Source organism: Glycine max, chromosome 18, assembly GCF_000004515.6.
Source record: "Glycine max cultivar Williams 82 chromosome 18, Glycine_max_v4.0, whole genome shotgun sequence".
NCBI lineage: Eukaryota > Viridiplantae > Streptophyta > Magnoliopsida > Fabales > Fabaceae > Glycine > Glycine max.
The window spans coordinates 45,097,291-45,110,988 of NC_038254.2; the positions used below are offsets into that span (position 1 = coordinate 45,097,291).

A 13,698-nucleotide genomic window follows, 5' to 3' on the forward strand; every position below is an offset into this window, starting at 1 on the left:
TTGTTTTACAACTTAATGGATTCATTTGTCCTACGCCATCAACCCCTCCTACCTCAGACTCACCTACGAGGACGTGTGGCTCCAATCCGATGATGGTGTTCGACTTCACGCTTGGTTCATCAAGCTCTTCCCTAATTGTCAAGGTCCTCTTCCTTCTCTTCTCCTAGATTTCCTTTTATTCCTTTCATCTTGTACCATGAACTTTTCTGTTACTGTTACTTGAGGTTTGTTTGAATTTGAACTGATTAAAAAGTAGTTGGCGTGGCAGGGGAGAAATATAGATCGTCAAGAAAATTAGGGTATTATTTCCTATGATTTGAGTGAGACACGATGCTTTATGCTGCTTGTGAACAAATTAGTAAATTAATAAAGATCACACCTTTACTAATTATTAATTCCTCCAAGAAATCCTGGTCATAAAACTCCATATCTCTCTCTTTCTTTCTCTAAATGTTTGTGTGTGTATGTTGTGAATATGCTAATTCTTTAAGAAACACACCTTTTGAGTTTTGAGAATACGTAGGGTACTATATAAGGATGAAGAAGTATTTAAATAGGGGAATACAACGAGGCTTGTGGCGTATGGATTATTATATGCAATGTAGTATGATGATGATGTATTCATTAGAACCTATAGTCTAAGACAGAGAAATGGAACCTATAGTGGTTGAAACTTTAAACGCTAGGATTTGGCTCCTCTCAAGTGAATTAGTGCACTTTAGAGGAATAAGTATGGATACAAATATTGCTTTAAAAACACAACAGATGAGATTTTAATAAAAAGGACCAAACTTAGATATTGTTCTATAGATACTTTTGGTGTTCTTGTATATGTTGACCTTTAATGTGAACCTTTATTGTGTGGGTTAAACTCCAATTCTGATTAGAGGACTATACCAAAAGAACCTAAATTATTTATCATCAACACTAATTGCCTCTTCAGCAACCATCTTTGGTGTCTCCTCCGTCTGTGTGTCATTGGAAGGTACAAACTCCATTGGCTCGGTTAATTTGTTATTTACATAATTTGCTTCTGAGAATACATCTTCATTTTCTGGTTCATTATCACTGACTTGTGTTGTCAAAGGAAGCAACTTAGTATCAGTTCCAGCTTCCTCACCTGACTTGCACTCAACTCTTATATCCATTGGTGCATCACCATTGAGTTCACCTTCTTTCAGGTACTCAATTTTTACCCTAGAAGAATGCACCTCCTCTTGCTCTTTCAGCTTCTGCTGTTGCTCTAGTTGAGTTTCGTTTGCAGTGTCATCTATGGAAGAACTTGTTTCCTCATCTGCATTGTATTCCCCTTCTTGAGCTAGTAGAACCCCTTTATATGTTTTAGGCTTAGCTTGATCATCCCTCTTATCTTTAGATATTGTTGTATCCTCATCGTGCAGTCCCACATGAAGCTCCTCAATAAATATCTCATTCTCAGACCATGTTTCTCCATTAGAAATATTCATTTCATTGTCCCTTTCATGCTCCTCATGTAATCCCAATGGCAGCTCCATCATTGCATAGTTCTCTGAATCTGATCCTTCTTGTGCCGAATCATTCACCATGGCTGGGAGACTTCCAGATCTAACATCATCATGTTCTTCCTTCTCAATACTAACATCATTGATATCTTCATCAATAACTCCCACAAGCAATTCTTCCCAAACAGTCTTGTCCAATTTATCAACCTCAATGGGAATGTCTTCCGCAATCGGATTGTCTTTCGCTTCTGATTTAGCTTCGGATTCCACAGCCATTTTGTCACTCTCAGACAGATCACTTGAAGAATTCAATGCATCAGATGTAACCACTTGGCTGGTGTCTTCATTATCTGAGCCATTTGGAAGTGCAACAGACTCTGCTCCCTCATTTGATGGAGGATCAACTGGTGACTGAGATTCACTTCCACCATCATTAGCACAAGGACCTTTTACATCATCCCTAGTGCCTTCAGCTGAATCTTCTGGTACAACAACCTTTTCTTCTTGCTGCTTTTGCACATGTTCTTCACTTTGCATGTTCATTGGAGTGATTTCAACGTGTTCCTGAACATCGGCATCCGGCATCTGCTGCTGAGGTTTCTTGGCTATTATAGAATCAAGCCTTTCTTGCAAGATTATGAGCTCCCTAGCCAAGGATTTTCTGATCTCCCTGAAACATGGATGCAAACCCTGATATAGATTGAACGAATGTAAGCATAACATTGAACAAAAAAGGAGAACTATATTAACCATCATAATTAAGATGATCAATGACTAATAGCTCAGACAAACCACAAACAACACTTATCTGTGTAGATCAAAATGCTCATCTTAGTTCAAATGCGGTTAAGAAGAGTGCTTTTTAATAGCTTAAAAAATTCATTTTCCATACCCATAAAATGAAGAAATATCAAAACTATGTCACTGATGCCATGATATCTCAAGATAAGATCATAAGATAATATCAAAACTCTATCACAAATGTCATGAATATTAATTAATTAAGATTAGCTAATAAATATGTAGGAGAATTTTGACCGTAAAATACAAAACCAAAAACAGTTTAATATTCTCTGTAATGTTTATTGTCAATGAATCAAAGAATATCAAAAAGTGGACTACAGATTTCATCATAAGTAAATAGGGTAATCTGACAAGTACCAGTATAGTATCCAACTTCAGCAGGAGTCTCATTATGGTCTCTCCAATTGCAATTTTTTGTTTGTCATCATTTTGAAGTTCGAGAGATCTCTCAAAAGCTTGAACACGACCTTGAACATGAGTCACCTCCTTCCTGACTTCATCTATCTGCTTCAACTTCTTCAACAGTTCCCATTTTCTAACTAGATAACTGCGATATGCAGCTTGTATGAAAACAGCAGCATCTGCATCTGACAAAACTCTTCCTTCTTTTCGACCTGCATCAGTTTGTGTGCTTGAATCCTTCTCTTCCCTTGATTCAGTAGTTTCCTCCATCATATTTTCTGCTCCTTTCTCTGCCTTTTTATCTTCAGTCTTATAGTCATCATCATCTGGACATGTTTCCCTTGCCCCTTTCAGACATTCACTGGGTATGTTTACTTTCATCTGGCTCTGACATCCATCCCTACAGTCAACACCCTTGTTTTCATTAGTCATGCATTCTGACACCAGAATGGTGTTCTCCTTTGGTTTAACTTTCGCACTGGTGTTTGGAGCATTCTGATGATTCAAATTTGGTTGAGCCTTGTCACGTGTGCCACTCACAGGAGTCTTGACTGTTTCACTAGTTGTAGCTTGGGAATTCCCTTTTGATGAAGGTGGACTTGGGGACCTCGAACTCGAACTCCCGTGGCCATTTTTCTCTTGCAATGCAGGTGGTGCAGCAGATACTTCAGTTTTCTCTTGGGCCAAAGTTTCTGTGTCTTTATCATCAGCACTAATTGCCTCTTCAGCAACCATCTCTGGTGTCTCCTCCTTCTGTGTGTCACTGGAAGGTACAAACTCTATGTGTAAGTGTAAGTGCCAAGTGGCATAAGTATCATCAATATGATTGATAGGTGCATGCATGTATTCCTTTCCAGTTAAACCTATTAACTTCAATAATTATATTCTGCCAAGTGGTCCAATTTGAGGTTTAAGTGTAATGCAAACAAACTTTATTAGGATAGCCTCTCCTCTAAAACGCTATTAAAACTGTTTAAATGAAATTAATTGGATTTAATTTGTGGTACTTTTTATTTTGATATAACAATTTGGATAAAAAGGCTTTCCTCGTGCAGGGGGGACCACTGCACTCTGTGGATCGTTCTTAAATTTCTGGCAGAGAAAACAAGAGTAGTTGTTCATTGAATGGGTGTTTTACTGTTTTATAAATTTATATATACAGTGAAACAAGTACTACTAGTTAATAACATACCTTTACTCAAGCAAGTTGTCACTGCATTCTCTTTTTCTTTTTTTCCTATATGGACTAATTAGCTTCTACTGTTTAGGACACGTAGGTCTTGTTTGTCTTTGATTCGGATTTGGATTCCGATTCACATCAATTCCCATTAGTTTAGATTCAATAAATTAGATTCGTTGCATTTTCTGGATAGGATTGAGATGCGTTTTCAGTCATTTTGACCTGATTTAATTTCATATCATATTTTAAAAATTTATAATTAATTATTTGATTATTTTATGTAGACATTTATTTGATAATTAATAATAATAATGCATAAATTTTTAATTTAAGTTAACATTTTTTTACATGAAATGTTAATATATTTATATTAATTGTTCCAACTATTCAGCTAACTAATATCTAAAGGAGATAAATTAAGGATCATTAGATGTATCATGTACCGTGTTATATATTTTTTATTACTTAAAGTTAAGCATTACATGTTTTGTGATATGAGATATATTTTTAATAAAAAATTCATTTCCTTAATTAGTATCCTTTAGACACTTTTTAGTGTTTTTTTTTAAACATATATTATTAAAACATTCTTCACTTTTTTAAAAAAAATAATTTAATCTTTCTTAATATTTAATATTTATTTTGTCAAAATATCATATTAAGTCAATTCAAATTTAATATTTATTAAAAATATAATTATGTAATATCCAAACCTAAAAATAACCAGTCAAAATATTAAGTCGAGAAAACAAAAAAACCCCATCACAACTAATTGAAAAATGAGGTTAATTATCCCTGCATGTGCTTATGAATGGTAAAACAAATGCCTCAAACATGCCAATTCGATCTCTTTCTTAAATAATTTAGTTTTTCTGTTTATTTTGATGATCTGTGTATATGGGCCAGGAAGACTGAAAACTATTCAGATTCCTTTGTACTTTTGGATCCTTTTTTGGGATTGTCTTTTATAGAGATAAAGGAAAAAATGAGACAGATAGGTGTTCATATAGAAAGAGTAAATGGATAAGCTGTGAGAGGAGAAGAAATTAAGATGAATAAGGGGTAGGTAATAACCTAATTAAATTTATTTTCCACGCTAACTCTCAGTACGTAATAGCTAGCTCAAGCAAGCTGTGAGATTGTTTGATACCACAACCAAAATTTTATGCTTTCAGAGTTTATTTATTCCTTTGGCCTCTCTTTGCTAATGGTAATAACTAAAAAATAAGATTCTAAAAAAAATTCTGAAAATTTGTTGAGTTTGAATTCTTGATATCCTTAATTCAAAATATTTTTGTAATTATTGCCTAAGAAGTGAAATAAAAGATAAGATAAAGGTGAGCTATGAGAATTATTATATGGAGTCAACCCAATACTAAATACAAACTGTATAATAGATCCATATCAACATTATCAATTGTCTTTATGTTTAATCAACCAAAAATTGGTTCATATTAATGTAAGATTAGTAAATGATCCTTCAAATTATTCAAACTCTTGTTACTAGGCCCGGAACTTGATGGATTTTAGTATATATAATGTAATGTCGTAATGAAATAGAAAACATAAAATTCCTCCATGAATAACGAAAACGAGAATGTAGGGGGAAAAAAAGATCCTTGCAATGAGTGACAGTTTTCCAGGGATTTCAAAGTACTAGATTTGCCTATCTTAAGTCAAGATATGTGTATCCAATGTAACAAGGTACCCATATCATATCACAATTAATTCAATCAAAACAACAGTACTAGTCTAGTCATAAAAGTATCTGTTTAAATTTTTTGATTGGAAAAGATTAATAAAACCTATCATACATTACTACTTTTGTGAGTTGTGAATGCAGCACAGCTTGAAATTCCAGTAACCCATCATGTGAACTTTTTTTCAAGGTTGCAACAAGTGGAGTGATTTTCAACAATCTGGGGCACTGATTGCTGCTATATTTATTGATGATGGCTGCCAATTGCTCCAAACGAAGCTCCAGAAGTATGGGTTCATCACCCTTGCCAATTGTCGATTCAATCTTGAATTGAATCACCTCTCCCTGGCAATTTTGGTAACTATTTATTTTTTTATTAGTCAAAATCAAACTCGGATATCAAAAAATTTCATATAATTTAATGAACAGAGTTAGATTTTAACTACATGCCCACTGCTCTTGTATATTTTAACTTAAATAAAAAATAGGAATTCTTCTTCGTTTCTTCGTAAAGAATCAGTCAAATAAAATATACAAGAGCAGTGGGCATGTAGTTTTATACAAGTTTCAGATTTCTGCCTGGTAACTTTTCACAGATGTATGTTACGTGAATTTTATGAACATGTAGGAATTTGATGTTCCTACTTATTTTTGTTGATACCATGTAAACTCTAAACTCTAATTAAAAGGTTTCTCCGCTACTAATTTTGTTAGTCCATACATACTTCATACTATTCCTGGCTGTATTTCAGTTACTATTATGAATGAAATGAGGTAATTCCATTTCTATCAAAAAAAAATTAAAAGGTTTCTTTTTTATATAGAAAATGGTCTATCAAGTATTTTTAGTACGGCTTCTGATTCCTTAGGGGAGTAACATTCGATTTCTCGTGTCACTATCTGGATTTCGGTTGATATGATTTAGAGTTGAAAGTTATTCCTTTCGACTAAAAGATGCAGGCAAGAGTTGAATTAATGCAAGATGTTTTTGGTATGTTGTTTGCTTATGCCGTCCTATTTTATAAATATTTTTTAAATTATGTGACACTGAATTCGAATGTCATATTTCAACCAAAGAGCTGTACTATTTATGTTTAGCCGGACAATATATTGAATTTCTCTAAAGTTTAGAGGATATAGTGCACAAATTTTAACCCTTTATTATAATATAATGGTATAGTAGTACAAAAAGAGCTACCAATATTTTAGAGGTTTATTTTAACTAATGTAATACTTCCATTAGTCCTTTATATATAAGTAACAAATGAGGGTATTTCCTTTGACTTAGATATAAGTAAAAAATAAATAAAATTTATTTTGATCAGCACCTGTTTATTAGTTTTGCTTTTGAGTGTAGCATTCATATTGACATCTGTTTTTTCGGAATGATGATTGATGTAGGTGTTCATTCAGTTATTTCTTTGATTCTTGCTTTCATTTTGGACCGTGCTGCTTATCATCACAGATACAAATGTTTGTTACCAATTAATATTTTTATTACGTGTTCACTGCCATTAATAACAATTGATATATGCTATACAAATTGTATTCATGATGAGTGAACCTTAGATTCCCGTTTGAGATTGGATGCAATGATTCTTGCGGACAATTTGCATTAATCATTGTATTCAATCTTGAATTGTCCGTTTGGACAGTTTGGGGAGACTGATATTTTTATGGTAGATTCATGTGTTAAGGTTAAAATTCTTTTGTTTAATTTGATGAAATTTCGGTAATGCATTTCGGTAATGCATTTCTAATTTGATGAAATTATCGGGAAATTAATTTCACCGATTTCATGTCCTGTACTTGGAGACCAAGGCGAAATGCTGCCGAAATTTTGTCAAATTTAACAAAATAGAATTAACCCTGATGTATGAAGCTACCATAAAAGACGGTCTTCCCGAATGGGATAGGGCCACACCTATAATAAAAAAGTGAGATTTTCATGCATCGAATAACTTTGAGAGTATGACCAAGTTATTACTTAGATGGATCGAAGTTGGGTGAATGAAAGTCGCATCAGCCTAGAATATGAGGAAGGCGTCGAGCAGTTCTTACAATTTGCTTCAGAAAGAGGTCAATCGAATGAAGATGGAAAATATTATTGTTCTTGCATCAATTGTTTGAACGGAAGACGACAAGTACTGGATGGCATACGAGAGCATCTGTTGTGTGATGGAATTAAGAGGAATTATACGACGTGGATATGGCATGGTGAAATGACAGACATGCAGAGTGGGCAGCAATCCGAACCGTTTGATGTAGAAATGGGAGATCGCTTGAAGGATATGATTTGTGACCTTGGACAAGAGTCTTTCCAGCAAGCACATGCCACTGTGTATGAAGGATTGCAGAGTGACTCAGAGAAGCCTTTGTATCTGGGGTGCAACAATTCCTTGACGCTATTGTCGGCGATGTTAAGTCTGGTTAATGTCAAGGCCATATATGGATGGAGTGACAAAAACTTTACTTCATTGCTTCAAGTAGTGCACGATCTGCTTCCAGAGGATAACACATTACCTAAAAGCTACTATCAGGCCAAGAAGATACTGTGTCTGATGGGTATGGAGTATCAGAAGATTCATGCTTACCCTAATGATTGCATACTGTACAAACATGAATTTGAAGAAATGTCGAAATGCCCTAGGTGTGGGGCGTCACAGTACAAGGTGAAGGATGATGAGGACTGCAGTTCTAATGAAAACTCAAAGAAGGGCCCTCCAGCGAAGGTGTTGTGGTATCTTCCCATCATTCCAAGGTTTAAGCGTCTATTTGCTAATGAGGACGACGTAAAAGATCTTACCTGGCATGCAAATGGGAGAAAATCTGATGGAATGGTTCGTCATCCGACTGATTGCTCCCAGTGGAAAAAAATTGATAGTTTGTATCCAGATTTCGGCAAAGAGACAAGAAATCTTAGGCTTGGACTAGCTAGTGATGGAATGAATCCATATGGCAATTTAAGCACTCAACACAGTTCATGCCCAGTTCTACTAGTAATTTACAATTTTCCTCCTTGGTTGTGCATGAAGCGAAAATACATGATGTTGTCTATGATGATATCGGGCCCAAAACAACCAGGAAATCACATTGATGTTTATCTAAGTCCGTTGATTGAAGACCTGAGAAAGTTGTGGGATAAGGGGGTTTTAGTGTTTGATGGGTTTCGCAAGGAGACTTTTCAAATGTGTGCAATGCTTTTTTGTACCATTAATGACTTTCCAGCATATGGGAATCTCAGCGGTTACAGTGTTAAGGGTCATATGCATGCCCCATCTATGAAGAAGACACAATCTACATACAACTGAAACATGGTAGAAAAACAGTGTATACTAGACATCGTCATTTTCTAAAAGCTCATCACCCTTACAGACGATTAAAAAAAGCTTTTAATGGAAGTCAAGAGCACGAAACTGCGCGAATACCATTAACTGGTGAGCAAGTCTTCCAGCGGGTTGAACACCTAAATACTATATTTGGAAAGACCCAAAAAAAGGATAAAAGTAAGAGTTACAAATGGAAGAAGAGGTCCGTTTTCTTTGATCTTCCGTACTGGTCTGATCTAGATGTTAGACATTGTATTGATGTTATGCATGTAGATAAAAATGTATGTGACAGTGTCATTGGGACACTCCTTAACATTCAGGGCAAGACGAAAGATGGTCTAAATACCCGTCAAGATCTAGCTGACATGAGCATACGATCACAGTTGCATCCAAGGTTTGATGGTAAAAAAATATACTTGCCTCCAGCTTGTCATACTTTTTCCAGAAAGGAGAAGATCAGTTTTTGCCAGTGTCTGCGCCGGGTTAAAGTCCCACAAGGATACTCTTCAAATATTAAGAGCCTTGTGCAGTTCAAGGAGCTTAAGCTGGTGGGGTTAAAGTCTCATGATTGTCACGTGTTGATGCAACAATTGTTAGCCGTGGCCATACGAGACATTTTGCCTAACAAAGTCAGGTTAGCCATAACTCGCCTATGCTTGTTCTTCAATGCCATATGTAGCAAAGTCCTTGATCCTGTCAAGTTTGATGACCTGGAAAATGAGGCTGCAATTATACTGTGCCAGTTGGAGATGTATTTTCCTCCTACTTTCTTTGACATCATGGTCCACTTAATTGTTCACCTGGTCAGAGAAATCAAATGTTGTGGTCCTGTTTATCTGCGCTGGAAGTACCCGATTGAGCGCTACATGAAGATCTTAAAAGGGTATACCAAGAATCTACATCATCCAGAAACATCTATTGTTGAAAGGTACATCGCAGAAGAAGCCGTTGAATTTTGTTCAGAGTACATTGAAAAGGCTAAACCTGTTGGCCTTCCCGAGTCTCGCCATGACGACAGAGTGGGCGGTAAGGGTTCAAGAGGACTGCTTGTTATCACTCCACGTGTAGAAGATTTGTTACAAGCTCACTTGTATGTGTTGAACAACAGTAATGAATTTTTTCCATACATAGTTCAGCATGAAGGTTTAGTCAAACAAAGTAATCCAAAAATGTCAAAGAACTGAGTCTTGAAAAAGCATAACAAGACTTTCTCTGATTGGTTTAAAGATACAATCTTTGCTGATGAAAATGCTTCTAAAACATTAAGAAAGCTAGCTTATGGGCTTAAAAGAAATGTTATAACTTGGCAAGGATATGACATAAACATGTATTCCTTTTACACAAAAGCACAAGACAACAAAAGTACAATGCAAAACAGAGGGGTCACCCTAAGGGCTGAATCTCAACACTTTGCAAGTGTACATGATGACAATCCCTGTGTAGTTTCCATCCCTTACTTTGGCTTCATTGATGAAATATGGGAATTTAACTATGTCAAATTTACTGTTTGTGTTTTCAAATGTAAGTGGGTTGACAGCAACACCGGTGTGCGGACTGATGATGTAGGATTTACGTTGGTAGACTTAAAGAAACTAGCTTACCAGAATGACCCTTTCATCATGGCAGAATAAGCTAAGCAAGTATTTTATGTGCAAGACCCTTGTGATGAAAGGTGGTATGTGGTTCTACACGGGAAAACAATTGGTGTTAATGGAGAAGATGATGATTCATACATGGACACTTATGTTAGTCCTTTGTCTACACAAATGACTTATAACATCGTCGGAGAAGAAGAAGCTGAAGACGTTCATGCTAATCGTAATGATCATGATGAAGGAGAATTAATTAACATTGTTTAACGTAATTTTGTAATATAGTATTTCATTTCGGTACATTCATTTACATAACTCATACAGTGTTTTTTGATAATATTAACTAACTCAACTTTTTCTCTTTAAAGGACCCTGGCTACTCCACCTACCTCGCCTCCTCATCCTCTTGCTCCTCCTCCTGCAGACGCATCAGCGTCTCCATCTACGTTGAAGCGAACACGCAAGGCAACATGGCTACATCATTGGCCACTAGACCACCTGGGTCGAAAGACCTGTGGTTAACGTCGATCTTGCTACTGGCAAGGCCGACGGTCCCCACAAGAAGAAATTAAGAACATATTTGGGGATTGTCCCTCGTGATAAGGTCGACATCACATATGACACCTGGAAGGAAGTCCTTGCGGCTCAGAAGGATTTGATATGGGAGGATATTCAGGTATTTGAGTTTTCTTTGTTGATTTTCTTTAGTAGTCTAATTTTTTTATTTACTTACAATAAAACCTAATTTATTGTTTGTTAGGCGGAATTTGAAATCCCTGAAGCTTCTGACAGTAGGACAAAGAAGAAAATTCTTCAGACTGTCGACGAGCGCTGGAGGCAGTTTAAATCTGACTTGACTAAGAAATGGGCACTTGCAGCCGACAAGGACGGTGTGGACAACATTGTCTATGAAAAATACGGCATTAGCAAGGAAAAATGGGCCCAGTTTTGTCAAACCTGTAGAGACCCCTCGTGGGAGGTATATACTTTGTCATTTTAGTTGTTTTACACAACAAAATTACTTCTTATAATTCATTGTAGTAATCATTTTCATTAAAGTTCAACTTTTGTAGGATGTGCGGAAAAAGGCACAGGCCATCTAGAAGCAAAACACTGCCCCCACGTGTTGTCTCGTGGGAGTTATGAATATTTAGAACAAAAGCTCATGAATGAGAAGACAAAGAAAAGACTGGAAGAAGCTGCCCAGTCTGGAAGCACTGAGGGCGTCATTGACCCTTCATCTCCCATCAGACGCCATGTGAAGTGGAAGATGGCCCGCACAAAGAAAACTAGGCAGATGACGTCTGACGCAACAAAGGAAATAGCTGAGAAGATTGTAAGTCATTTTTAGTTAATAATTGTAATTATCTTTGTGTATTCTGTGAATTCCTTGGACAAATATGTGTTTTGTACAGGATTCTTTGGACGAGCAGGCATCACAGGGATCGTTCGTCCCCCATGGACGTTAGGATGTCCTAACTACTGCCATTGGGCGACCAGAGCACCCTGGCCGTGTTCGTGTTGCTGGAGCCGGTGTTACCATAAAACAATATTTTGGATCGACTCCACAAACATCCCGCAGTTCTTCCTCCATGCCTCCTGAAGACCTACAACAGCTGACCCAACAAATCAGGGACCAACTGGAGGAGTCAATCACAGAAAAAGTGACTCGATAGCTGATAGCATCCTTCAGCCAGATGCAGTCCCAGTTTCAGTCTCAGATGCAATCACAGGGACTTGCACTACCTCCGGAGCCAGAGGTTGGTCCCTCAGGTGCTCGTGTCAGTACAAAGGAGAGTTGTGTTGCTCCCTCAGGGAACGACCCAGGGACGAGTGACTAAGACAAATGCGGGCTATACATTGAAGAAAATCCTTCCCACCTGGTTGTCCTAGGAAGACTTTATGAGGGATCCACAACAGCTCACAACATCCCTTTGTTGCATGGTCAAGTCAAGGTTGGTGTTGAAGAGGTTAAAGATGCAGAGGCTCTCGTTCATGTACCCACTAACGAGGTTACCTTAGTGGGGCAGACACTTAACACTTTCCTTGCTTGGCCGACACATCTTGTGAAGCGTTTATCAGAACATGTATTTTACTCTGATTATATGTTTCTTTGTTTTAATTAATTTGTTCACTGTAATCAAAGCGCTTATCAGAACATTAATTTGTGGCAGCAGTGTCTCCAGCAAAACCTTCAGAAAGCTCGGATGATGAGGTCGATGATCCCCTGTACCTGATGACATTGACCATCCCACAACTGTTTTTTAAGCCTCTCCAGGTTATGTGGGGTGCTACCATATTCGGGGTGTTTAATCAAAACTTCTCATTCTACATAAAGCACGAAGATCTCTCTGAAATTGTACACGGTGGTCAATGTCTCAGTCTATCTGTTATATAGTTGTGGATTCTGTAATCATTTTAGATTACTGTTAATTACCAAAGTAATTGTTTTAAATTCATACATAATTAACTTTGTCTTAACAACACAGGCATCTGACTGAGACAAGTCTGCGAGCAGGGAATTTCGATGTGTATGGATTCCTCGAGCCACAGTCCATTCAGAGATCTGGGCAATCGCAATTTGAATCCGAAAGTTACATCAAGAGTTAGATGCAAAGTTCAAAATAACATGTTTACCTTGGAGCCTACCTGAATGGGTAAGTCAAACACAAAAACTGAATTTAAATAATCTATACTACTACAATAACCCATATTCGTCTCTACTGCAGCGGACACTAATAAATGGTTGTCATTCTGCCTAAGGAAAACCTAGTTGTCTGGTTTTGTTCTTTACATAATAGACCAGGCAACTACCTTAAGGGAATAATTAACAGGTCAGTATTGTTTTCAATACATTTTCATTGGCATAACTCAACAACATCAATATTTTAATGTTCCTCATATTCAACACTAGTGCTTTGAAAGGACTTGATGATACTCCACAACCTAAATCCAAGGCTGCTGCTAGGTGGATTGTTGTTAAGGTACGTGATTTAAATAAAACTTCTACTTATATATATTTTATGTGTGTGTACACTAATTGTAGTTAACGTTTAATTAATATCCAAATTTCATTATGTATTTAGTGTAGTAAACAAAAAGGAAGCACTAAATGTGGCTATTACGTGATGCACTGGATGTCCACGATAATCTTAGGATCTTTCAGGAATAATTGGGAGACGGTAATTGTTTATTTCAAACAAAGTTGGTT

The 13,698-nt window shown here is 36.7% G+C and overlaps 1 protein-coding gene across 1 annotated transcript; it reads right to left on the reverse strand.

Moving 5' to 3' along the window:
• Positions 1 to 675: 675 nt before the first annotated feature.
• On the reverse strand, positions 676 to 3,934 carry LOC100785407 (BAG family molecular chaperone regulator 6). The gene is made up of 2 exons (XM_006602543.4): positions 2,643 to 3,934; positions 676 to 2,171 (listed from the first exon to the last, which is right to left on the reverse strand). The coding sequence occupies exons 1-2, from the start codon at positions 3,528 to 3,530 to the stop codon at positions 912 to 914; spliced, it is 2,148 nt and encodes a 715-aa protein (XP_006602606.1). The 5' UTR covers positions 3,531 to 3,934; the 3' UTR covers positions 676 to 911.
• Between the last annotated feature and the right edge of the window lie 9,764 nt (positions 3,935 to 13,698).

What these genes read in the sequence shown, in the direction of transcription:
- LOC100785407 (XM_006602543.4), bottom strand. Translation starts at nt 3,530, where the DNA reads ATGCATGCACCTATCAATCATATTGATGATACTTATGCCACTTGGCAC. An exon ending in TGAAGTTGGATACTATACTG is followed by an intron (nt 2,172 to 2,642) that starts GTACTTGTCAGA and finishes AATCTATATCAG; the next exon opens with GGTTTGCATCCATGTTTCAG.